At 39.0% G+C, this 27572-nt stretch overlaps 2 protein-coding genes across 2 annotated transcripts; both read left to right on the forward strand.

The window, feature by feature from the left end:
• The first annotated feature begins 452 nt into the window (after positions 1-452).
• Positions 453-7519, forward strand: LOC106919276 (uncharacterized). The gene is made up of 2 exons (XM_088004222.1): positions 453-712; positions 4939-7519. Exons 1-2 carry the CDS (start codon positions 541-543, stop codon positions 6663-6665), a joined length of 1899 nt encoding a protein of 632 aa, XP_087860348.1. The 5' UTR covers positions 453-540; the 3' UTR covers positions 6666-7519.
• A 7029-nt stretch (positions 7520-14548) lies between these two features.
• LOC106919282 (WD40 repeat-containing protein SMU1-like) lies at positions 14549-25541 on the forward strand. Its single transcript, XM_014989519.2, has 12 exons — positions 14549-14589; positions 16201-16411; positions 17290-17442; positions 17538-17654; positions 18931-19053; positions 19477-19596; positions 19864-19980; positions 20117-20244; positions 22126-22252; positions 23387-23548; positions 24965-25117; positions 25310-25541. Exons 1-12 carry the CDS (start codon positions 14564-14566, stop codon positions 25406-25408), a joined length of 1536 nt encoding a protein of 511 aa, XP_014845005.2. The 5' UTR covers positions 14549-14563; the 3' UTR covers positions 25409-25541.
• Positions 25542-27572: the final 2031 nt, after the last annotated feature.

Below are 27572 nucleotides of genomic sequence, written 5' to 3' on the forward strand. Positions count from 1 at the left end.
GCTTCCATGTTTCAGTTAAAAAACTGAAAACAACAGATCATATTCGGAGAGATGTAAAACTGAAGATACCTGCTACATTTAGTGTTAAGGACAAATATTGTTTTTGTTGTAGAACCTCTGTCACTAAACTGTCAGTGTTTGATATGTTGAGTTGTTAAACAAGTTTAACTATCACTTATTAGTACTATTTTATTCTATGCCATTTTAACAAAAATAATAAGATTATTAAGGCACCTAAAAAGGCATACTTTATTAGCCTAAAGTATACAGTAAGATGTAATTTAAAACATACTGAAATTATGAGATTATGACTTTGAAAGTCGAAATTATGACTTTGAATCTCATAATTATGACTTTGAAAGTCATAAGTATAACTTCCTGTTGGTCTTTTATTTTTTTCTTTCATAGCGGAAATGGGCTTCCATAGAAATGGGCTTCTATAGGGCCAGTGGTCCGTCCCGCCCCTTTCTGTTTGCTGCAGCGAGGTCCTTCTCCACGAGTTTATTGTCTCAGGTAAATATTTGCGTGGTTTAAGTGAAAATGTCTTCAGTTCAGCCTCAGAGAGAGTTTTTCAACGAGCAGGTACTTCCTGCTGAAGAAACATCCACAGAGTTGAAAGAAATCAACGTCAAGATTGAGATGGAAGAGATGGAGGATCAGCGCAGACTTCTGGATTTTACCCGGATACCGAAGACCATCTTACACCGGATAGGTACGAAAAACTTTTACATTTTACTGATTAGTCAGGTTAAAGAGAGCTAGAGACAGGTTAAGAAATGTTGTTTGGGGGGCGACGCTGAGTTCGGCATCTTAGTGCCGAGTTCACAATTGAGTAGTAACTAGTTGAGTCTTGCTGCTTTGCTGACTGTCTATTATTTCTCTTCAGTACATCATAAATGTAACAAGCTACCATCATTTCCTTTAAGTTCAGATGTTTATACTTCTGCGTAGCTCTTCAATTTCTCTTATTCCCCCCCCCCCCCCTTTTTTTTTTGTTTGATTTCCTCTTGGAAAATCGTGAATTCTGCTTCAATTGCAGCTAACTCTTGTGGAAATTCTTTAACACATAGTAGAGAATTGTTCAATAAGCTAGTAGGAGAGATAGAACGATCTTTGTCTTTAGTTGCTTTATTGAAAAGCAAACAGCGTTAGAAAACTGTAGCTGATGTAGACCCTGCTTTTCTCAATATGCATACAATTATTGTATTGCTGTTACACTTAGTCTTTTCATAATGTGTTTTGTTACAGATTCACAAGAACTCGCTATATCCTCTCATATACCCGGATTAAAAAAATGCTGTGTGCAAAGAACTGAGATCTCACAGAGATATCAGCGTCACAATAATCAGCATTTATTCAAGACAGATGCATACTATCACCACAAAGCACATCACAAAACTCAAAGCACAAGCAACTAGAGGTGTGCCGATCGATCGGTCACCGATCATAATCGGGCCGATTTTCGTGAAAAAGTGCATGATCGGTGATCGGCGATCATTGGCTCTTGTTGCCGATACCGATCATCTCATTTTGCAGCCTGCCTATGCAGCTGGTCTCCTCTTTCCTTCACTCTGCGCAAACGCGCAGCAACAAATCCTAAGCAATGTGTAACTATAACGCACTGAGTGAATGGGGAAGTTTGCGTGTTGCGGCGGAAAATTGAAGCAGGTCAAAATGCATCAACATGACGAATCTAATACAACATAAAACATTGCCATACTTGAGGAGTTTGGCTACATCGAGGCTCACTGCAGTAAAAAAGACATACGGAGGATCAGATAGCAGGTAAAGCAGCGCACAGCTACAAACACTCACCCGGATTAGCATGACGGTCAGAAAGCTAAACAAATAACCCGCAAAATTATTTAAGTCTTCGAGCTGCGATGTAAGACGCTGGTTCTGCTCTCGCTGTTGAACCGCTGCTACGCTACAGGTAGTAATATCTGACAGACGGAGCGCCGCTTCTGCTCCACCTGGTAGTGACTCTCACACCGAACCTCTGTTTAAAGCTGCAGCATCTAACCTAAAAAAATACATTTTACATACGTTTTAAAACTTTCGCTGTCCTAACATGAGACAGATAATCTCTGAAAAAATAATCGATCTCCTCCCTGATCTGCATAATTACTCCGCTCAGTCAGAAACAGCCAATCAGAGCTAGCAGTAATCAGCTAGCCGCCATGCTATCAGGAAGTTTTCATTCAGTAACTCTGGATTGTTTATTGTAATGGAACCTGTTTTTGCTTTTAAATGTTAAGTTTTATACTTGAATTTTTTTGGCAATGTTGAGAGGTTTTATTTTGGCTCTTTGCGTTATTTAGCCTCTTCAGAGCCTTCATATGTTATCAGTCTGTTAAAGATAGTATTATCAATAGCAGTACAATTTGCACAATGCCTGTTTGGTTTAGTTTTCTTCTTGAAAAAAGTTATTAAAAACAAGTTTTTGTCTAAATTAAGGTGAATTCATGGTTCCTTTTTCCACATAATGTAACTGGTAGGGTTTATGATAAAAAAAATAATAATAATAATTATGTGATCGGTATCGGTGTATCGGCCCTCATGGGTGATCGGTATCGGCAGGAAAAAACCTGATCGGCACATCCCTACAAACAACACATGAATTGACCTGAGAGAGGGAAATGGACAAAGTTAGAACTCCCTACAATTTGTTTTCAAGATCAAACACCAGTTGTCTCCTTTATCTAAACAAAGTGGAAGCAGAGCTCCTCCTCCACTGGCCTGAACTCCTGCTGTTTTATGGCTTTTCACAGATCAGTGTGAAAACTGGAACTTCTCCTGATTCTTTCCCACACAGACAAAGGGCAGATCAAAAGATTTAGCAGGCAATCTGCTGCAGGTAACATAAAGATTAGTCAAAACCTATATTTCGGCTATTTCAATCAAGACGTGTTGATAACTAGGAGAGATTACAAATGAGATTGTTTTACAGATATTCTATGTTGCATTCAGTTTTAAACCAGCTGTTTAAGCCTTATCAAGATGCACTGGATGAAAAGTGGGATTTTCAACAGCTATTGACACCTAGTTCTGCGCATGGAGCTTGAGGGCTATCGGCAAGAGGTTTTTGTCAGAGTAGAAAATTGTAGAGCACTGCCAAGAATGGTGAAAAACGCTGTGTGTCCATGTTCCACTATGACCCCCCTCCCCTTGTGCGTAGTAGAGGTTTTCGTATTTAAATGAAGTTGCTGAGAGCCATGCAAATGCAAATCAGCTGTTGAGCACCGGCCTTTTGACTCTCTTTCCTGTTGTAGCTAACCCATTTTACCTTCTGTTCACCTGTTTACTAGACCCAGGACCTGGCCAAAACCCCTCAGTGTTATTAATTGAGAAATAATGAGATTTAAGTATAAAACAGGCATTAATGCTGAAAATGTTCTAATGTTACAAAGTCACACAAATGGAACAAATTTAGTGTGACGTTCACCATCCAGCACCGAACACACTTAGCTCTACTTAGGGATGTAACCTTAACACTTAAGTGTGCATATCAAAGTACAATTTTCAGGGTAAATCTGATGATATATTGTCAACATTGCATGTCTGTCAAGCTCATCCAAGATTGTGTGATGGAATGCAGACCGCTGTACACATTTCCAAGAGAAGTTTTTCTGCCAGCGTGAAAACACTGAGCTTTACATAAAGCATCAGTTGTGTCATCATGACAAAGTTGCACATAAATTTTGGTCATTATAGTATCACAGGCAGATGTTCATGGCATACTAAGTTGTTGTTGACTCTTATGAAATTGTCTCCTAATCTGGACTTTGTGATTAAACATGCTCAGTATTTAACCACAAATACTGGAATACTGGCTGGAGGCGGGGCGCTGCTTTTTATTCTCCATCTCTCTCTGTCATTTAAGCAGACCCGTTGCCATGGCAAGCCGACCAGAGATTACGTTGAAAACACTCAGTCCGCTACAATATTAGGTTTGCAGGCTTGATATTGATTTTTGCGATTATTAATAAGCGCTCCCCTGAACACAGCGGTGGTTGATTAGTTAATTTTAAACTCCTGCTCTGCTAGTTGTTTTGGCATGGAACCGAAACGCACAGAATTGCGCAACACCTTGTTGAAACAATAATCACTGAGATTATTATTGTTGTTGGGTCATTAATTTAATAAAGTTTTGTTGATTTTTTTTTTGTTGTTCTTGAATAAAGTTCCGAATGTTTTGATGAGGAGGACGTGATGGTCTCGGTGTCCTGGCGGCGTTCAGTTTGTCACCTATGCCGAGATCAACGTGTCGCACCGCTGCTCTAGCAAAGCACGAACAGTTCAGAAACGAAATGAAATGGGGAAAAAAGTTATTTACTAACTGATTAAGTTGTGTTTTAGATTGTTAAACATCCTACAAATGAGATGCCAATTGGGACTTTGGAGGCAATTTGGAACCACATTTTCTTATTTTAAAACAGTTTTAATTTTATATAATATTGTACATGTGGTTAAGTTCAAAAACCTAGCATGTTTAAATTTATTTTCCTAACAAAAGCCAGAGATAATACTGTGTCTTCTTTGTCCTAAACCTCTCAAGGGAAGAAGCTGATGGAAAGTCCTGTGCTTACGTAACTGGTGGATTATGAAAAGAGACGTATATATTTGTTTCTTTACTCTTGGATCAGCCAAGTCATTTCTTTTCTTTGACCCTTTTATAAGATAATGACAGAATGCATTCTGATTCTCTTGATTCATTTTGATATTTTTCAGTTAAGAACGAGATTGATCAATAAATCTCCTTATCATCAGCCATTGCAAATAAATCTTGCACTAATAAGTCAAGCTTTAAGCTTTCTCTTGAAGCTCTAACGAGCTGTTTCACGTAGAATTAGCAGGTATTTTCCTTCCTTGTACTTCATTTTAATTAACAAGTGAGCTACTTGCATTTAAAAGTTTTTGTTTTGTCTTTTTGTCCAGATTTCCCACAACGCTGTGTGTTTAAAGAGGAGGAGGCTCTCACTAAGTTCAGCAAGAGGGAGGAGGGGAACTCTGCTTTAAATCAAGATGAACCAGAACTTCTCCAGATAAAACAGGAGCAACATGAACCAGAACATCAACAGTTCAAAGAGGAAGAGAAGCGACTCTGCATCAATTCTGAAGACCAAGGAAAAGAGAGAGATGAAGAACAAAAACAAAATGAAAGATATCAGAAAACCAAACAGCAGAAAGACGCAACTGACAGTTCAAAACAAAAGACACACAAGAAAGCTCACCCAGAAAAAAACCTATATTCTAAAATTTGTGGTACAACCTTTTCTCGAAAAAATTCTGTGTCTAATCACATGAAAGTTGACACAGGCAAGATGGCTTTCACATGTTTAACCTGCAGAAAGAGTTTCGGGACTAAATCTCAGTTACTTTGTCACACGAATGAGAAGCCTTCCTCCTGTGTTACCAGTGGACAAGGTTTCATGGCTAAATCTCAGTTACTTAGTCACCTAAGCGTTCAAACTGGTGAGAAGCCTTTTTCATGTGGGGCCTGTGGAAAACGTTTTCTTCGAAAAGGCACTTTAACTGGTCATATGAGAATTCACACAGGTGAGAGGCCTTTCTTATGTGGGACATGTGGGAAAAGTTTTCTTCGAAAAGGCACTTTAACTAATCATATGATAATTCACTCAGGTGAGAGGCCTTTCTTATGTGGGACATGTGGGAAAAGTTTTCTTCGAAAAGGCACTTTAACTAATCATATGATAATTCACTCAGGTGAGAGGCCTTTCTTATGTGGGACATGTGGGAAAAGTTTTACCCACAAAGGCAATTTAACCGTTCATATGAAAATACACACCGATGGAAAGTCTTTCTCATGTGGGACATGTGGAAAACGTTTTCTTCATAGAAACAGTTTAACTAATCATATGAGAATTCACACAGGTGAGAGGCCTTTCTTATGTGGGACATGTGGAAAAAGTTTTACCCAAAAAAGCAATTTAACTGTTCATATGAGAATACACACAGATGAAAAGTCTTTCTCATGTGGGACATGTGGAAAACGTTTTCTTCATAAAAGCAGTTTAACTAATCATATGATGATTCACTCAGGTGAGAGGCCTTTCTTATGTGGGACATGTGGAAAAAGTTTTCTTCATAGAAACAGTTTAACTAATCATATGAGAATTCACACAGATGAGAGGCCTTTCTTATGTGGGACATGTGGGAAAAGTTTTACCCAAAAAAGCAATTTAACCGTTCATATGAGAATACACACAGATGAGAAGTCTTTCTCATGTGGGACATGTAGGAAAGGTTTTACCCACAAAGGCGATTTAACCGTTCATATGAGATTACACACAAATGAGAAGTCTTTCTCATGTGAGACATGTGGAAAAGGTTTTCTTAAAAAAAGCAATTTAACCGTTCATATGAGAATACACACAGATGTGAAGTCTTTCTCATGTGGGACCTGTGGAACAAGTTTTCTTCATGAAAGCAGTTTAACTGTTCATATGAGAATTCACACAGGTGAGAGGCCTTTCGTATGTGGGACATGTGGGAAAAGTTTTACCCACAAAAGCAATTTAACTGTTCATATGAGAATACACACAGATAAGAAGTCTTTCTCATGTGGGACATGTGGAAAAAGTTTTTCTCGAAAAGACTTTTTAGCTGTTCACGTGAGAACTCACACAGGTGAGACGGCATAATTTGAACCTCTAGTTCTACAATTTTTAGTAACTTGCTGTTTGGCAGCGGAGTAATTACACATTTTTAAATGTAGCAGAGAAGTAAAGCATTTCAAATAAGTTTTGCTAAAAATACCAGGGGGGGAAAAAAATCGCCTTTTTGTGACAATGTTGTCTTTCCATTGAAGACTTTTTTAAGTGAGCTACTTGAGTGTCTTTAAAAATATATTCACATTATGTATGTTTTTTTTAAAAACTTGCTTTCTTTTCCAAGTGTAGTGAAATATTAATTGAATTTTGTACAAGACTAATTGGCTGAATGCTGTCAGCTTTCAGACTTCTAGAGCTGTTGGAACCATTTTGTGTTGTAGTTGGAATATTTTAAATTTTAAAGTGTGAAACTTTGTGCTTTGACTCACTTAGAATAAAAGAACTCAGAAATTCCTTTTTTTGAAACTATGTTAAATTTCTTTTATGAAAAGATGATGTGGAACAGCCGCGAGATGTTTTTGTATAGGTCGCTGTTGGAACTGGTCCGAACCGGTTCTCTGTAGGTGGAGGCCAGAACTGCGGGAACTGTCCACGTGGTGAAGATTGTATAAAAAGTTTGCTTGTACTTATTGGTGTCACTCTCAATTACTGAGGTTCTTCAAAATTCAATTATACTCTTTGAATAAATGTGCATTCTCTGTCAAATATTTTTTTTTTCCTTTTGAAGATGAAAATGTCCATAACTGTGTTTATCCTTTTTTCTACTTATGCTTTGCTTTGATCAATGGTTTTGCTTAGCAGATGCATGTTAGATGTTAATTTAGGCACTGGTATGTTGTGAATGATTTAGTATATATTTTTTTTATTAAAATATTGATTCAAAATATGTGTAATATTTTCATTTTCTTTCAGAGTTCCTGATTCAGGAGAAATAATATTTCTTGATGGCAACAGCAGACATAAAGTTCACTAAATCCTAATGAACCTTTTGTTTAAGGTTTCTATTTTATTTTTAATATTATAAAATCTAATTAGGTATGGGTTAAATTTTAAATTCAAAAGTGGCAAGAAAATAACAGTTTGTTATTCTTAGATAATAAAGATTATTTACTAAAATGTTGGTCTTTATTCAGTTTAGTCGTGGAGTTTGACCCACTTAACAGGTGAATACGACTATCTGATACCCGAGTCTTTTCTTTAATCTTTATAAATTAATTTCTCCCGACAAACTGTTTTTGAGTGATGAGTTTTCTGTTGAATGATTCACCTCCAGCAGCAACAACCACACATCATGTCTCCACCTGCAGGCCTGACAGAGAAGCAGCTTCATGCTGCCACCTGCTGACAAGAACCTGACACTACAGCTACATTGTTTCAGCTAAAACTGCAGCAGGGCCGAGCGCAAATCGTGACACCGCACCTACTAATGGCACTTCCGGTGGCAGGTGTGACACCTGCCACAAGTGCCACTGCTTTCGGGACTAGCTGCCAGAGTTGCCACTGCGTTCGGCTGACTTCGGCTGACCTCGGCACCTCTTACTGGCACTTCCGCTGACACCTGGCACAAGTGCCACTGCTTTCGGGACTAGCTGCCAGAGTTGCCACTGCGTTCGGCTGACTTCGGCTGACCTCGGCAACTCGTACTGGCACTTCCGCTGACACCTGCCATTAGTGCCACTGTTTTCGGGTCTAGCTGTCAGTGTTGCCACTGACTTAGGCAAATGGACTACATATCCCATGATGCTTTATTACTAGTAGAAGAAGAACTTAAAGACAGACGAAGAAGACAGAATTTAATAAGTTTTTTTTCGCAGAAATACTTATGTTAGCTGAATTCCTACACGTTTTGTATATCATGTATGATTCGTTCATCCTATTTATTCACTAAAGTTCATCTGAATAATCCAGCCGACTCCTTTCGTCTTTGAATTAATCAAATACACAGCAGGTATCAGGGATGCCATTGGTTTCGTCACCTTTATAACAACTGAGTCTGGCTTCCACTAGAGCTGCCGTTAGGTGTCCAGGATGTTTCAGAGCTGTCACAACTGGTGCCGATGTTTTGGGGGATGGCAATGACAGTTTTTTGAAAACGTGTTACTTATAATGCTTGTTTATAAAAAAAAAATTCAATGGTAATTGGTTATTTATCCATTTAACACCTTGAATATTTTTGACTGAGTTTAATTCAAGCAAGATGGCCGGTTGAATTGAATATACTATAAAGTGTCACTATTACAGTGGAACCTGTCACTATGTTCAAGGACACATCTGGTTAATCACACATCACTGATAGTTAATAGGACTTTTTACTTAATCAAAATGACATTCAACCCTTGCCTATGTTTATATCGCAGAACAGTGGCTGACATGGTGCAACAGGAAGCCAAATGTTGCAACTGGATAATAGTAATAATAATCAGACTCTGTATAACGTATATTGTAGAAATTAATAAAGTTTGAAAAATAAATTTAAGCTTAATGATCATAATTTCTCATGGAGGAATAATAAGTTATTTGATCCTGATGTAGTAAATTCACACATTGACTAAACATGAATTTTACAGCAGACTTCAAATTGCTGTTTAAAGTATTTACATACAATGGCTAATAAATATTGACAAATCAATTACTATGCATATACTTTGTGACATAAACTTGAAAACATGTTGAAACATATCTGCCAAATAAAATAATATGTAAGCAGCACAATTTTCTTTGAAAAAAGCATTTTCATCTTAAGTATAACCCAAAGTAATTTTTATTTCCAAAAATATGTAACAATCTTGTTCTTAATGCTGCTTAGGATTCACACATTGTCAAATTTTTTGAGGTGTAAATACTTTGTGTTTTGACTTATCAATATTCAATATTGGTGTAAAAAATTTTGAAGGTGGTTTAACTTGAAAGTGAAAGTCCTCCTGCTGCCTTGAAAATGTTATTGAAATGCATTTTGTAGCTCAGATTTGAGTCATTTTCTCATCTTTGAATAAGAAAACTTTGAAGACAATGAACAGAACCAGAAACAAACACAGAGAAGCAACCTTCATGTATGCCACACAAATCTGTAATAAACTTGACAAATAATGAAAAATAGTGGGGATTAAATTTAATAAATAAAAACAAGTAATAACTATTTAAAACTGGTTAACAGGCATTTTTGGAAAATTATGATAACATGTTTTTTTTTTAAAAATTGCATTATCTTAACAAAAAACAATGAAAGTTATAGTGGCTGCCTGGTCTATTAGATAATAGACCAGGCAGCCACTATAACTTATGACATCCTGTGCACTGTCATGGAACCATGCTGAACATAATGTCACTCTGGAATTGTCAATATCTCATGTTGCCACTGTCACAAATATTAACTAATAAGTCAATATTAGTGAACTTACCCGGTTTAATAATCAATAGCATTATATTAAGGTCCCTGTATGAAAATAATTATAATCCGGAACTGACAGGAGCTTGTCAGCACTGGCATACCATGGCAACCGAGTGTCAGTTGTAGTGGTAGGTACCTAGTGGTAGCTATTATCAGCTGTTGCAGAAGAGGTCCCATCTGACAGTGCAGGAGTTGTCTTTCTCTGTTTAAGTCTGAACACCGGCTGTATATTTAAATATGTATGAGAATTATGTTGTAATTAAGATATATTTTATTTCTATTTGTTTGATCTAAAGTTATTCATATGCTACATTCTGTCTGAAACAGATAGAGAATGAGGTTAGCAGCCTGTGGCACCCATGGCCACCTTACTTGTGTCACCTTACCCAGTGGTAAGGTGGCACAAGTGGCACCTTACCCAGAAGCCCGTGGCACAAGTGGCAGCTTATGGCAACTGTCAACATGTTTTCACTGAGGCTGTTTATTGGAAACTGAAATTTGAGACTGTATAAAAAATAGACCAGGGCATATTTGCTTTTTTTAAGGGAACAGAATACTTAAGAGGAAATGCAATACTTTGTGCCAGATCCACCATTATTTTCATTAATTATAAATTCATTCATATTAAATCTGACACAGAAGCTGTCACCAAAGAATATTCTATTTCTATTCTATTGTTTTCCCCACTAAGCATATTTAAATATGCTGAAGTATGTATAATACAATTAAAAATACTTTAAAAATACAACTGTTTATAAATATGGCTGCATGTATAAGGTTTCCAGTAACAAAACAGCGTGTTATGAAAGATTAAATGTTCAAATACGTCATTATCCCTGTTAAACATATAACGCTGAGTGGAGCGGTCGAACGCTATAAGATGGCCGCCCTAAATCTCGTCAGCAAAAATAGGCGAGAGCGGTCCGTGAGGCGTGGGAGGTGCCAGTATGAAGTCGTGGAAACCCTTGGAAGGTGCCGAAGTCAGCCGAAGTCAGCCGAACGCAGTGGCAACACTGACAGCTAGACCCGAAAACAGTGACACTAATGGCAGGTGTCAGAGGAAGTGCCAGTAAGAGGTGCCGAGGTCAGCCGAAGTCAGCCGAACGCAGTGGCAACTCTGGCAGCTAGTCCCGAAAGCAGTGGCACTTGTGGCAGGTGTCAGCGGAAGTGCCAGTACGAGGTGCCGAGGTCAGCCGAAGTCAGCCGAACGCAGTGGCAACTCTGGCAGCTAGTCCCGAAAGCAGTGGCACTTGTGGCAGGTGTGAGCGGAAGTGCCAGTAAGAGGTGCCGAGGTCAGCCGAAGTCAGCCGAACGCAGCGGCAGCACTGGCAGCTAGTCCCGAAAGCAGTGGCACTTGTGGCAGGTGTCAGCGGAAGTGCCAGTACGAGGTGCCGAGGTCAGCCGAAGTCAGCCGAACGCAGTGGCAACTCTGGCAGCTAGTCCCGAAAGCAGTGGCACTTGTGGCAGGTGTCAGAGGAAGTGCCAGTAAGAGGTGCCGAGGTCAGCCGAAGTCAGCCGAACGCAGTGGCAACTCTGGCAGCTAGTCCCGAAAGCAGTGGCACTTGTGGCAGGTGTCAGCGGAAGTGCCAGTACGAGGTGCCGAGGTCAGCCGAAGTCAGCCGAACGCAGTGGCAACTCTGGCAGCTAGTCCCGAAAGCAGTGGCACTTGTGGCAGGTGTGAGCGGAAGTGCCAGTAAGAGGTGCCGAGGTCAGCCGAAGTCAGCCGAACGCAGCGGCAGCACTGGCAGCTAGTCCCGAACGCAGTGGCACTTGTGGCAGGTGTCAGCGGAAGTGCCAGTACGAGGTGCCGAGGTCAGCCGAAGTCAACCGAACGCAGCGGCAGCACTGGCAGCTAGTCCCGAACGCAGTGGCACTTGTGGCAGGTGTCAGCGGAAGTGCCAGTACGAGGTGCCGAGGTCAGCCGAAGTCAGCCGAACGCAGTGGCAACTCTGGCAGCTAGTCCCGAAAGCAGTGGCACTTGTGGCAGGTGTGAGCGGAAGTGCCAGTAAGAGGTGCCGAGGTCAGCCGAAGTCAGCCGAACGCAGCGGCAGCACTGGCAGCTAGTCCCGAACGCAGTGGCACTTGTGGCAGGTGTCACACCTGCCACCGGAAGTGCCAGTAGTAGGTGCGGTGTCACGATTTGCGCCTGCTGTCTCTCTAAAACTGACGTAGAAACCAGTGATTCGGCCATTTTTCTACAAATTTAATAAAGATCTTGTGAATGATTTTACATTCTGGTTTGTGGCTCGTTTTTGTGTCTTCTCTGAAACATCTAAGAACTGGGTAGAGAGACATGTCTTTGAAGCGATGGTTGTTTCTGTCTCTCAACTCCTTTTACTGTTTAACTATAAACTGAACCCAAACTTAAAAATACATCCTGATGTGCCCATATAATAACCTTAAACACAGCTGTACCAGCTAAAAAGATCTAATTATACGAAATAAATTAGAATATATGTTCTTTTGTCAACTTAAAAGCACCTTTTGATAACTAACATTAATAAAGTATTGAGCCTTTTTTTCCTATAAGCCCATATTTCTGAAATAAAATGTTTTTTTTAACTATTAATGTTTAACTGTGTGCAGGAAAACATCATAATTAACTGAAAGAAAAAGCTTGAAAACATCAGTCTGTGTGTAATTATTCTATATATTGAGTCACTGAAATAAATTGTAAAAATTTAAATGAAGAAATTAACTGTCACTCTTAATTACCAAGCAGTCGTCAGTGATTTTCACTCAAACCGCTCTTTATTATAATAGCAAGAACAGCAAAAAGACATGTTCAGTGGTCTCATCTGTTCTAACTGGACTCATCACTACAAGAAGACATTTGTTTACAGAAAGGAAATGGAAAGGGGAACAGGCATTTCAATAAGTGTAGTTAATCATTTAAGGAAGCCTGAATCACAAGATATAATTCTAACACTGAATTAAATTGTCCCGCCCCCTCATAACTTTGGCAAATAATGAGGAAATGTTTTCAAACTTACAGGATTTGTTGTTGATGGAGAGAGGAATAAACACAGTTAAAGACTTGCTGGTAAATTAATTTGTTCCAATGAAATGGAGGGGGAACAGATTATTTCAGGCAGCTGAAATAGATAAAATATGTTGTTCCCCCCTCTTAACTTTGGCAAATAAGAAGCAAATGTTACCAAAATCACATGATTTGTTGTTGCTTATGAGAGGAACAAACACAGTTAAAGACTTGCTGTTAAGTTAATTTCTTCCCATGGTATAGAAGGGGAACAGACTATTTCAGGCAGCTAAAATATATGGTTCCGCCCTAATAACTGGCATATAAAGAGCAAATGTTACCAAAATCACAGTATTTGTTGTTGATGATGAGAGGAATAAGCACAGTTGCAGAGATTGAAAAAAAATAATTACCTAGACAGATTACTTTTACCCAGTAATCTGTCATGTATTTTACAGTAGAAGGGGATTTTCCAGAAAGCCTGTCTCATCTTTTCAGGAACTTTAATCTTCGTTCCCTGGTATCAGCCAGTTTCCCTCCTCTTATATTAGTAATGAAAAATTATAAACACACACAATGTGTTGGAAAACTGTATTTGGTGACTTGCTTTTTTTTTGTCAGGCTTGAGTGACAAAAGTAGGAAAAATACCTAAAGGCAACACAAAACGGTGTAAGAAGACCTCCACACAAGACCTCGTTTATTTATTTATTTTACAATTTCGTTAGCAGCCGATTAAACTGAAAGTTACGACCTTGACGTGATTATATGAGCTGTTTTACAGAGAAATCGATCAGAAGCGCCGTGAAAACGATCAAAGGATAACATTACAGCTAATGGACAAGATTTGAACCTTTGCTGGAACTTTCCCCATTAGATTCAGCTTCAAACAACTTAACTCCTTGATCCTAATTCCTGATATTATCATGATTTTCAGTGGTTGTGGATTAAATATAACTGAGCAGAAGCAAACAGATTAGAATAAATACTCTCGGTGACGTGGTGGATGATGAATAATCAATTTACTGAGACTTAAACCGCCCGGTGTGTTATGAGACAAAATAACACGCAACCTCTCTGAGAGCATGCCCTTTCATTAAGGACAGGTGCATCCAGCTCTGCATGGTGACGTGCAGGACAGGGATGGGGGTTTTCCATTAGAGCGATTAGAGCCGGAATAATAACGTTCCTGCTGCCGCACGCTTTAAGCCACGAGGATCTGTCTGAGGTGCTGATGCTGCTGTTGTTGCTGGGCCTGCAGCAGCCGCATCCCGCTTCTCCCCGCGCTCAACGTGCTCGGAAACATCTGTAGAAAACCTCTTTGCGTCACAGTGAGGGAGGCGCAACTCTGACACTCTTTGTGTGCGTGCCGGGGGCAGTCCCACGTTTGGGACCGCCGCTCCCCTCTCCGCGACGAGCATATACGAAAAGCAAGAGACGGCACGTGCGGGTGGGTGGTCTCCGACCCGCCGTCTTCACGTGGCTCCAGCGAGAGGCGCTCCGAGCCAAGCCTCCGCAGCGTCAGTCCGTTGCGGCAGCAGCAGGAGACAACATCCCAAAACATGGCTGTGGAGCTGGAGCCCACTGAGTAAGTGCACGCCTGATCCTCAATGCATGAACAATTAGAGCAAATAATATCACGAGAGAATACACAGAACAGGTTATAATACGTGGTTGTATTTCGTGTGTTAACTTAACTTGAAATAATATTTAAAGCCAGTTAGAAAAAACAGAACGAACGAGCTCTTGATGTTTTCTTTTCACACTGCATAGTTCTGTTTATGTAAACAACAACACTGAAGAAATTGACGTTTTTGCTCACACGTTTGCACAAAGCCATTTGATCTTTAAGTCTCGCAGATATTGGGAGAGAATTGGTTATTTTGTCAGCCTGCATCCATGAACCACATGTGCCTGTTGATCTTGTAATTGCTCCTCCCCATGTAGATTTTTTTCCCCCCTTCTGTGTTGCGCTTGGTAATTTGTATGTATGATGGCAGTACTGTCCATTTCTTTTATTTTCTTACAGATGATATATGTACTCACAAAATGTTTTAAAGGCGTAATAGTTGATGTTACACTATAAAAGTCTTCCCATGCCTTGAACGTTTTCCCACATTTTGTCATATTAGATGCACAAACTTCAGTACATTTTATTGGGTTTTACGCCATGGGCCAACATAAAGTAGAAAATAAGTGTGAGGACGAAGGAAAATTATACATAATTTTTAAGTTTTTATATTTTTACTCTTAAGAAATATAAAAAGTTTGGCATATATCTGCAATACGTTTGCTGAGTTTTTTGGGGGTATGTCTACCAGCTTTGCTTGAGCATGGAGATTAAAACCTTTTTTCATTCTTTGTAGACTAGCTTAAGCTCAATATGATTGGATAGAAAGTATGCATAATCCTTAAAATACAAGTCTTGCCACAAATTATTAATTAGGAGAAGGTCTGGACTTTGACTGGGCCGTTCTAACATCTCAGTATGCTTTGCTCTAAACTATTTCCTGTATCGCTGGTTGAATGTTTAGTGTGGTTTTCCTGCTGAAATTTCCAGTGTTTGTAGCATATGGCAGAAAAACGTCCCCACAAGATGATGTTGCCACAATCATGATTAAATGTGGGCTGGTGTGTTGAATTTTTGGTGCAGTGTTATTATTATTATTTTTTTTATTATCACACAGTCTTTCAGCTTTGCTCTCTTCTGTCCTTTTCTGTGCCCTCTATATGGCTCATTACAATGTGCAAACACCTTTATTTCAAGAATGGCTCATTATACAGACCAGATTTGTGTTTTGCATGGACCGAGTTGACGTGGAGCACACGCCACACTTTTTGGTTCATACAAAAGACATGAAAACAATATATCCATTTCCTTCACTATTGTGTTCTTCTTTGTGTTTACCTATCACAAAACCTCCAAAAAATGCCTTGTAATATAAGAAAATGCTAAAAAGGTGAGACAGGTATTTATACTTATGCTCTACTGCCTGCAGGTGCATGTTTCTGGGCAAAAGTGATGAAGTAGATTCTTGAACAGCAGATGGCAGTAAATTGGACACAAAATCCACATATTTGGAAAAGAGTCACTTGTATCGAATGAATTTCAGAGATGATGATAGTCTGTGGTATTGTGTGAAAAAAATCAATAGAAGAAAGTAAAGTGCTTAGAGATTCGTCTTCTCTGTGTCTGCAGTGTGATCCGTCTGATCATGCAGTACCTCAAGGAGAATAACCTCTACCGCACGCTGATGACCTTACAGGAGGAAACCACAGTTTCTCTCAACACCGTGCAAAGCATCGAGAGCTTTATAGAGGATATAAACAGGGGCCACTGGGACTCTGTTCTGCTGGCCATTGAGTCTCTCAAGTTGCCTGACAACACACTGATTGACCTCTATGAACAGGTGAGTTGGAGTTTGCTCATCAGATAACCTGTGAGTGTTATGCCTTGCAAATGCCTTGAAAAAAGCTCATGTGTCTTGAACATTTTCCCACTTTGCCACATTTTAACCACAAGCGTCAATGTATTCTAATTGGATTTCATGCGACAGGCCGACACCACGTAGTGCATAATTATGAATTAGAAGGAGAAAATGCATGACTTTAAACATTTATCACAAAACAAAAACCTGAAAAGAACAAATAATTGTTTTCATTATCCTTCATTTTGATACTCATCATTAAAATCCAATCTAGCCAGTTGCAGTGTGTAATTTACCCTATGTATAGATGCATCTGTTCAATTTGACCTCAGAGGTTTTGATAGTAAACATGGCTTGGTGTTCAATAAAATTGTGGGGAAGTTCAGAACAGTGTTAAGTTATAAAAAAAACAACAAAACAAAACAAAACAAAAAACTTCTAAAGTTTGAAGATACTAGAAAGAAATGCTTATTCCATCATGGAATGAAACAGCATGACTCCAGACAAAACATGACTGACCACCTAAACTGTAAAGCCTGGAGAGGAAAGCATAAGAATTCAGACTCTGCATTCGGAAAGCATGTCAAGACATTTCCTTAAACACTTGACACTGTTATTGTTTTGGAACGTGATTCTACAAAGCATCGACTAAGAGCTTTACCTGTGAAAAAATATTATAAAATATGAATAATTTTAATTCCACCTTACATTTATGCACTACTTTGTGTTGGTATACAACATAAAATACAAACATTTTTTTTGTGATTTTAATGTGACACCACATGAAAACCTTCATGGGGCAGTAATTCTTTTTCAAGACAGTAAAAAGCGTCTCCGATTACTAGCAATCTTCTCAACAGGTTGTGATGGAGCTCATTGAAATGAGGGAGGTGGGTGCAGCCCGTTCGCTCCTCAGACAAACTGACCCAATGATCCTGCTGAATCAGACCGAGCCAGAGAGGTACGCCCATCTGGAGAAACTGCTGACGTGTCCTTACTTTGACCCTCGAGAGGTTAGAAAATAAATATAGTGTTCTACCTTCAAGCGAAAACAATTTGCATGAGGTTGTGATGTCCAAGCCGAAACCCCCTTTCTCTGTCACTGCAGGCGTACCCAAAGGGCAGCAGTAAGGAGAAGCAGCGCAGAGCCATAGCTGAGGCTTTAGCAAGAGAGGTCAGTGTGGTGCCTCCTTCTCGCCTCATTGGACTCCTGGAACAAGTCAGCGTGAGTTCAGAGATCAATATTCTTCTCAGTACTCACTCTAATTACATGCCAGGGGAATGCGCGTTAATGATGTGCGCTTCCCCTCGCTTTTGTCCTTTTTTTATTTTGTCCTACTGTTACAGGACTTGTTGTGTGTGCCTCTATGCTTGCTGTTAAAGACCTATGTCATCTTCTACCTTGGATGTCATCTAGGCTCGAATGTTTAGAGAGATGACTTTTGGACTCCAGCTGGGGCTACATAGGGACAAATAATAGAAAGCGGTAACTCTCCGGGTTTATCTACAGGAGGGTTTTCTATTGGATGATATGGGAACACGGTCTCTAGGAAGCTGCACAGGAAAGGTCTCTTCTTGGAAATGTTTGCAGAGAAAATGTCTCAAGAATTTTTGTAGGTAGGCAAACCGGTAAGGTCCACAAAAACAAGACAAAAGATGTACAAATAGTTCCACTGGGCACAGCTGATCAGAACTTTTCCTTGTGAAAAAAGGGTTCTTTGTCTTTGGATCAAAACTTTTAATTAAACTTGTCCAAGGAAGGAGATGTTTTCATGCACAAAGTCTAATTCAAAGTACTTTAAAATACTTAAAAAATGAAAACTATTGCAATTTAATCAATATTCTTGAAATATAATAAAATAATTGTACGAAAGAGATAGCAATTGTGCCTTATATAACAAAATTATATAAGCTACAAAGTAGTAAACTGTCTAAATTTCTCAGCTAAAAGGAAAAAAAAATCACAGACATAACAGTAGATCTGTTATGCAGGCTTTAGAGAAGCTCAAGGTCTAGCTCTGAATGATAACTACGGCATTCTTTTTTCTGGTAGCATTGGAGATGTGAAATCTGTCTGTCCTGAGGAGAAAATAAAAAAAGGTTGAAAATGTCAAATTGCACTGGACATTACTTGCTTTCACTGATTTCTGTCCCGGAATGCTACATTAAAATTTCAAAAATACCTTTTTGGTACCGAATTGAAGGACTGGGTCATGAATGTAGAGTGTTATTTTGGGAGATGCTCGACTTTAATTGCATCTGAATGGATCCAGAAGTATGCAAACAGTCTCTTGTCATCTTTAGCTGAAGTAGACTATATTATGTGAATAACATTGGCCAATAATTCATATGAATAAGTCCTACCAATTCAAATTGAATGATCGTTTTTTTCTCATGTGTAGTGGTGTGAACTGCAACGGACTGAACACACAGCCATGAGGGATTCCAGTGCCCTATATGGTATTACAGCTTTAAGTTTTGTGTTGTTTTCCCTGTTGCAGTATATGAAGCGACAGATAAATCCAGGTTATCTTTCCCCTGAAATGACAATCGACACATCGACAAACAAGGAGCAGCATGCGGGGAAAGAAAGCTTTCCATCTCAGCTGTACCGCCACATAAAGGTAAATCAACAGAAATCAGCACATTTCTGTATTGGTCCATAGGAAACTGCTCAGACAATAAATGTATGAAGTCGTGCTGTCTGGTCAATTTGTGGTCAGTGTGAGCTTGTTTTATAAGTGAATTCATCCACTGGACGTTCTGACACAAAACTAATTGCCTTTTTCGCCTCAGGACGGACAACTCTTCCAGTCAGTTTGTGTTCTCAGTACTAGCTCCTAGGCACCACTCATTATTGCTTTCCAGTTACAAAAGTGATAAGAATGGTCAGCCCACGCTGATGCAGAGCGCTGGAGAAATGTGTTTCTCCCTGAGGATGACTGATATTATTACATTTTGTTTTTGCTCTGTGTTTATATACGCTCCAAATTGTTGTTGTAGAAGAGGCATCTTATGCAATTTTTATGTGTGATTTAAATATGCAGTTTGGACGACGTTCACATGTAGAATGCGCCCGGTTCTCTCCTAATGGGAAGTATTTAATCACCGGATCAGTGGATGGGTTTATTGTGTTCTGGAACTTCAACAGTGGAAAGATTTGTAAGGTAAAATGTTTTTTTTTTCACATTTTTAGACATATTCCCTTTGAATTTTGTTACATGAATAGTGATAAAGTTGTTTTGCATTTGTTTGAATAATGTTTACGCATTACCCAACTTCTTAAAAGAAAAAAAAAGAAAAAAAAATCAAGATTATAATTTCAAAACCATTCTTGTGATTAGCGGTATGCTTTAGGTTTGTATTCGTAATGTTCTTTTGTTATTTACGGGTCTGTGTGTGCTGTGTATTTGTGTATAAATGGCGTCCTGCAGGATCTCAAGTATCAGGCCCAAGAAAGCTTCATGATGATGGACGATGCTGTGCTGTGCATGTGCTTCAGTCAAGATGTAGATCTACTGGCCACAGGAGCTCAGAATGGCAAAATTAAGGTTAGTTTGGTCAAACAGTGTAAGAATCCAGCTGATGCCTTCTTGTTTGAGTCTCAGCTTTGGTATGTTTATTTGAATAGAAAATGTGCATGTTTCTAAAACATTGAAATATGTCATTGTGTGTTGATGGAAAAAGGTGTGGAAGATCCAAAGTGGCCTGTGTGTGCGAAGGTTCGAGCACGCTCACAGCAAAGGCGTGACTTGTCTGAGCTTTTCAAAGGACAGCGACCACATCCTCAGTGCCTCGTTTGACCAAACCATAAGGTGGGATTTCACCGCGTCCACAGTGAGCTCAAAGCCATACCACATATCTATATTGACTTGACGAGTCAATATGTGGAAAGCATTACATGCCATTGCTAAGTACGGTGGAGTATCCATGTTGCTGTGGGTCGTTTGTCTTTAAAAGACCCTGGGGACATTTTTAGAGTATATGTCATCTTGGAATTGTTAAAATACAAAAAGAAAACACCTGGTGGAAACCATACAGCCAAATTATCACATACAGGGTTCAAAGGCCCCAAAATCAATCTTCTGTCACGGTCATCTCTGTCATACATCCTGTACAACAATTGCCAGTTGGTGAATTTAAAAGAGGATTAAGAAGAAATCAGGACTGACTGATTTCGTCAGATGATCAAGATCCATCTCCCCCCGTAAACTTCAACGCTGAGAAAAGAATAAGAGCTACTCCATTTGTAAAAAGAGGTTTTATCAAGTAAATAACCGAAAGGGCAACACTAATTGTTTGACAAATCATTTTCTAAAAAACTATTTCAGGATCATTTCCCTGCTGAATAGTTGTAGCACATTGAGCATTACATTTTTTTATTTATTTTTTTTTACCACTGCATTAAAATTTTCATTTAGTTTGAGATGTTTTAGACATATTTAAAAGTTGTTATTTTATAAATTTTTCTGTTGTGTTTGTATATACATGTTGCAGGCTTGTGCATTATATACATAACACTTAAAGTATAACATCTAATGGCAGAAAAATGTGACTAAATTTGAAAATAAATTATGGTGAATGTAGATGTATAAAAAAGATAAAACTGAAATGGAGCAGGTAAGCATTGTTCCTTGGAATTATCTGATTTCTGTGATTAAAAATGGGTCATTACAACAGCCTTAATTCTGAAATTGACTTCCTAAAGTAACCAAACATGAGGTCGGAGCTTTGTTTGGTTTCTGGAGTCTTGTGCAGAAGCAGGTTTGTCTGCAGTGGGAGGAAAGCGAAAGATCTTATTGACCTGAAAGATGATTCATAAAGGTTTGGAAGATGCACATACAGGCATCGGCTCATGAAGGACTTCAGGAAGATGGGTGTTTTTTTTTTTTATCAGTTTACTTTTACAGCCCACTGTAAATTCATAAGGAACACAAGAGTGGGTGGGCAACAAGTTAGGGAAAAAAATCACATGAAAAATATTCAAGATGTTAGTGATCTTCAGTTGTGGTGCTGCGGTTTAATGTATGACTCTTTTCCGAAGTAACAGGCTGGGTGGATATTAATAACATGAATGTACATATGCTTGCATTTTCAAACTTCTGCAAACATGAATCCAAACTAAAGTAACTATACACTTTACACAGGAAACAACTTTCAAAGTACAGAATTAGCATCTGTAATCACCTATTTTAATCCACTAGCTTAAGCAAATCTGCAAAGTTGCGACGCCTTCAAACTATTCTGCTTGTTCCATTCTTCCCCTCTGCACACAAACACTGACTCTCCTTTCATTTTGAGGGGTTGAATGCTATATCTGACTCCTGGGGGGGTGGGCTGAGCCTCGAGTTGGAGGCACATGTGCTGTGTGGGTGCAGCTGAGGTACCATGCGCTCAGGCACAAAGCTGCAACGTGTCTCTCCACCTCACGGATCCTCAAGTCGAGAAAATTCCTCACAAGGAGCGAGTCTTCCTTTCCAGGAGACAAAGTGAATCAGTAAGCGTGAGGTGTTTTGTCATGGTTTAGCTCATCTGCACCCATTCACTCAGCAGGAGCTAAAAATAACTCAGTGGCTACACGTTTTGTCTGCTTTCAAGAATAATACGCTCCTCCAGTTAAACAGAGGGTTCAAAAAAAAAAAAAAAAGTAGTCATCGCTTTCCTTTATGTCATTTGCTTTTCGACATCATTTTCAGAATCCATGAGCTGAGGTCAGGCAAGACGCTGAGGGAGTTGAAAGGACATTCATCGTTTGTAAACGACGCGTGCTTCGCTCAGGATGGTTTTCACATCATCAGCGCCTCGGCCGATGGCACTGTTAAGGTATGATTTACATAAGCGGTCTGGGTCCACACTTAGTTATGCCACATTAGATGTAATTTATGGTTCCTGTCAAAAGTTATACAATCATCCAGGGCATAGATCTAATATTTTTGGAGCTTTTAAGAATGCTTTAGTACAGAAAGGAATGATTGTACATCACACAACTTCATAAACTTTTAAACACAAGAGTTGGATGCACAAGTTTGAATTTATTGTAGATATTTATGAATACATCCTTAAATATACTTATACCAACCTAATTGATATTTGGTCTGGACTGTTTGCACATTGTTCACACACTTATTTAGATTCCTGGTAAAATTCTGCTTGGCAGAGTTGGCATAGTCCACAGATTTCCTCAGGCCATTCTGAATAAAAGTTTTCTGGACAGATTGGGTAAAAATGGATGTATTTTAACCACAGCGATAAAGAGTTTAAGCTGAATAAACTTAAATCTTCATGCAGCCATGAAGCATGAAGTTGTTAGAAGGTGATGGGGTTTGTTTCCCTGGCAGCCCTGCAGCGATAAAGTAACTAAGAACTTCTTCCAAATTCTTCAGCTTCCCATCAAATTAAAAGTAGAAACTTTTAATTAACTCTGTGTTCCAACTGGGCAACAATGTCAAACACTTGATAGGAATAAAATGGTTCTGGAATGGGTAAAGCTGGCTAATTAAGCTATTGAGATGACTCCAATCTCAACCCCACTGAATAACTGTAAGAAAACCAACTAACTTGACTCAAATGTGCCATTCCTAAAAAGAAAAGTGGTTAAATATTCAGGCAGAATTATGACCAAACTTTGTTGATGGATACAGAGAGTGTGTGGCTTCTCTGCAACTTGCTAAGGGACATTTTGTGTGTGTGTGTGTGTGTGTGTGTGTGTGTGTGTGTGTGTGTGTGTGTGTGTGTGTGTGTGTGTGTGTGTGTGTGTATATATATATATCTGAGCCTGTATGCACAATTATGACCCCTGCTTGGATTAGAGAAAACCAACAAGTAATTCACACTTGCACCCAGTTCTTGTTTTAAAAATTTCACTCAGGTGTGTTTGGTTCGAATGTGTTTATGCCAAAAACGAGTTCCTGCAAACTTCCGACTAGAACTGTTAAGCTGGAAAATATTTCTTCTCAGATTTGGAGCACAAAATCCTGCGAATGCATTCACACGTTCAAATCCCAGTCAATGACGTCAGAAGTCCCAGTCAACAATGTGATTCCTCTTCCCCAAAAGCCTGAGGAGTTTGTGGTGTGTAACCACTCCAGTACGGTGGTCATCATGAACATGCACGGCCAGGTGAGAGCATCGTTTGACTTGGTTTGAAACAGTCTTACACTTCTTCATGGAAATTATTAGTGATTTTCTTTCTTTCTTGTTTTTTTTTAAACTAATCGGCTCTAAAAGCAATAACTAAATCTTACCTTTTTTTTTTTTTTTTGCAAAGACTAATGACATTCTGCTAATCGTTTCTACTAGTGTTAGCATAAATAAATGAACATACAGCAGATCATTTTTCGCATTCTATATTTCAACGTTCAGACAAAACACTGATTCTCATAATACGCAAAAACTTGTGATGATCATTTATGTGGCCACTTGTCTCAATGTGCAAATCAAGCTGAACAGGGCAACTCCCAGCAAATGTTTTTTTTTTTTCTCAAAAGATGTAGAAAACTTTGCTTTTATTTAAACCATATGAAAGACATCAAGATGTCTTACTCAATGAACACAAGTAGTTATGCTCAAAGAAGAAACTGTGTCTGCTAAACTGCTGGGGCGATTAAAACACAAGTTGCCAATATTACGTTTAGAGGCAGTTTTTTTTTTTTTTTTTTTTATGGCTGGCCTGCATTGAATTTCAGGAGATTAATAATTGTTATCTGGTCATGATGCCTTCCTCGTGACAGAAAGTGCCTAATTAACTAAACTACAGCTTAAAATTGATGCAAGGAACACGGATAAGTAGACAAATGTAGAGGTCTAGAAAAGCTCCAGCATCTCATATTTTCTGGGTTTCAACAAACACTTCATAATATCAGCATCGATATTACTTAATGTTCAAGACCTCTTCCCAAGAGTTCTCATGGTTCTCATGGGTGAATGGACTGAGATAACTAAATACAACATTTATACAGTGACAGAGCAACTAAACATGTAACTATTCTTGAAAATAAGTTTCTTTTTCCATACGTTAAATCAGTTTTCGAACTTTTCCACAATCCGCCACAGTCTTTAGGAATACAACAGTAATGTGTATCACAGCCCTTCTGTCTAATGAAAGTTTGAAAAGTGAATTAAAATCTAATTATTGTCTAAAGTTTTTTTTTGATTATTAAAGTATTGAAGCTTTCAACAAAGTTGTGTACTAAAAACCTAACGGGAAAAATAATAAAAAATTGTTATTAAAGATATCAATTGCGTTTGTCCAACCTCCCAGGTGTCTGCAGGATCTTCTCTTGGCATGTTTAGGTTTTTAATTACTTCTACTGGGAAAGCAGAACAACAAACAAGCTTTAACTTTTTAGTGAACATGTTCTAAGCAGGAAAGTACGATTCTATTCTGTAATTCTAGGGGGGGGAGAAGTGTTTATCCCCTAACGTGACAGACGAGTTAACATTTAAAACAATTTATAATATTTCACTCATTTAGTCCTACCAATTTACAGCGTGGCTGTTATGGAAAAGTTCATTTCCTTCCTTCTTCCTCCTCAGACAGTGAAGACTTTCTGTTCAGAGCAGCCAGAGAGAGCAGGCTTTGTGTGCTGCGCCGTGTCGCCCCACGGGGAGTGGATCTACTGTGTGGGGGAGGACAGCGTGCTGTACTGTTTTAACTACACGACGGGGAGGCTGGAGAAAACGCTGACTGTAAGCCCCTCTGCTCATACCCAACAATTATCTTTGAGAAAAACTGTTAGTGGGCCTCGACTCCCTATTTTGCTGCCTCATTGTCGTGGTAGCATCTTTCAGCAAGTGCAGTTAGGGAAGCTGGATGTCTGTAGGAGGTTGGGGGGGTGGGGATGAGAATGTGTATTGATCTGCATTCCTCTGCACCCACAGGTTCACGACAAGGATGTAATTGGCATCGCTCACCACCCACATGAGAACCTGATTGCCACATACAGCGAGGATGGCCTGTTAAGGCTGTGGAAACCTTAAGCTGTCACCTTCATCCTGCTGTGGAGGAGCTAGGCAGTTGTTTGCACAGTTCAAAAGCATCCAGATCAACTCAAAGGGATAGTTCAGAATTTTTTTTTTTTTTTTTTTTTGTTATCTGAATTTCTTTAAAAATTCTACACCAATATCTAATCTGCAGTTCAACATCTTCATACAGTATGCATAATTTATTGTAAGTCTAGATTCATCCCAAAGGATGAAGCTAGCGGTAATTAAGAGTGAAACCAAAGTGGACTTTGTCCTTCTTCAAAATGTATTGTGTTTACAGGATGCTCACTTGACCTTCAAAATCAGAAGATGGAAAAAGAATTAGAAAAGCAACACTTGAGTACAAACAGAAGATCTCTATTTAACATAAACTGTAGGTGTGTCTGGTGCACATTTAGTTAAAACAAACTCTTTATCATTTAGTGAAGTTACTCATAGTGGGTAGTGTAGCCAGAAATGTTACTCAAGTAAGTGTAGTGATGCTTCATGATAATATTACTCAAGTAAAATTATTCCAGTAGCAGTTCCCCCAACCACCCCCCAAAAAAAGTTACTCAAGTAATCATAACTGGGTAGATGTAACTAATAGCTACTATCCATCTCTGCTTTTAAGAAAGCCTCACTTCAAAAATCCTGAACCATCCTACTAAGAGTAATGTGGTGTTTGTTTTAAACTTTTTTATATTGATACAAGTCTTATTAAAGTGAATTTTACATTTTTAAAGCAAGACGTTCAGGATACAGCTAAGAATTAAAGAATCCACCATGTATTTCTTATTTGCCTTAATATTTAAGGTCAAGCCAGGTCTTTAACTGTTTTTAGTTAATATTTTTAAAAAAAGATTAAACTTACCATTTGACAGCTGCGTGAACTTCCTCAACTCTGCCTAGGACCTCCATGATGCTCCCTGTGAGTCCAACTTCACCAGTGCCACTTGAATCCAACACTCTCATCTCTTCTGTCTCTAACAGACATGAAAATGCATGATGGTGAACTGTTGTGAGATTATTTACAATAGAAACTGCCTAATGTTTGGGCATAAACAATATCAGGTATTTGATGCTTTCCTGGCTTTGGTTTGTAAAGATGCTTCCCCTCCCACCCTAATTTGCTCTGTGATTTATCTGCATGCTACCTCAGTTCACCGCCTTGCAGTGGATCTATAATAATTCAGAGATATGCATGCTTAAAAACAGCAGAACTCACCCGAGTTCCAGTCCGTATCCTGTCTGCAATTGCAGCATCATTTTGTTGTACGTTCCTGTGCATGCATACATCTACACATGCCCGCAGGTAACAGACTGTCCACTATTTATTATGTGTGATATTGTTATTTGTTACTGTAGCGTGAATTCATTGCACTCTATTTTTTGTATATTTGCTATATTGTGAATATCATACAGTCTGACACAGGAAGAAAAAAAAAAGAACTATAAATAAATTAACTCATTCAAAATTGCTGCATTTAAAGCCCATTTGTAAACTCAAATTAGTGTCAAGTTTGTTCTGTAATTAGAGGTCAGTTGCTTTTATCAACAGAATGGGCAGAATTTGGACAAGAGCAGAAATCCACATAGGGGACCAAATAACTGATTGAGTTTGTGGGACAAAAACATGTAGCCGGTAATATGGGGTGCTAAGATACACTTAATTAAAATAACTGGCGATATAATCACATTATTTACTTCACTACACGTTACAATTTACAAAATGGTTGCACAATCACAACAGTGAATCCCACTGGCTATGGTTTAAAACATTTTAGTTGACAGGCTATTATCGATACCAACAGCTTCCCATAGAGGAGGATCAGGGCGCGAGCATCAGATTTAACACAGCCTTTAAACACACACACACACACACCCCCCCCCCCCACACACACACACACAATAAATAGTTGATTCACAAAGATGTGCTCACATTAATCTCACTGCGTGCTCAGGTGGGGGCGCAAATATAACATCATAGGAGGGCGATTTTTTGAGCAAAACAGTGGGAAAAGTGAGGGTGTAAAAACACCCACATCCCCCAAGGAAGCGCTGCTCTCAGAGCTGGCCAGAGGAACAAGCAAACAAAGCCACTTCTTTAGGCATCCATGTCAGCAGGGGGAGCCAACGCACACTTGAAGCCTCACACAGCATATACTTCTTATTGAGT

The sequence above is a fragment of the Poecilia mexicana genome, unplaced genomic scaffold (assembly GCF_051168715.1).
Source record: "Poecilia mexicana isolate PSO_F unplaced genomic scaffold, ASM5116871v1 scaffold_1, whole genome shotgun sequence".
Lineage (NCBI taxonomy): Eukaryota > Metazoa > Chordata > Actinopteri > Cyprinodontiformes > Poeciliidae > Poecilia > Poecilia mexicana.

What these genes read in the sequence shown, in the direction of transcription:
- LOC106919276 (XM_088004222.1), top strand. Translation starts at nt 541, where the DNA reads ATGTCTTCAGTTCAGCCTCAGAGAGAGTTTTTCAACGAGCAGGTACTT. An exon ending in GACCATCTTACACCGGATAG is followed by an intron (nt 713 to 4,938) that starts GTACGAAAAACT and finishes CTTTTTGTCCAG; the next exon opens with ATTTCCCACAACGCTGTGTG.
- LOC106919282 (XM_014989519.2), top strand. Translation starts at nt 14,564, where the DNA reads ATGGCTGTGGAGCTGGAGCCCACTGA. An exon ending in TGATTGACCTCTATGAACAG is followed by an intron (nt 16,412 to 17,289) that starts GTGAGTTGGAGT and finishes TCTTCTCAACAG; the next exon opens with GTTGTGATGGAGCTCATTGA. An exon ending in CGGCCGATGGCACTGTTAAG is followed by an intron (nt 22,253 to 23,386) that starts GTATGATTTACA and finishes ATTTCTTCTCAG; the next exon opens with ATTTGGAGCACAAAATCCTG.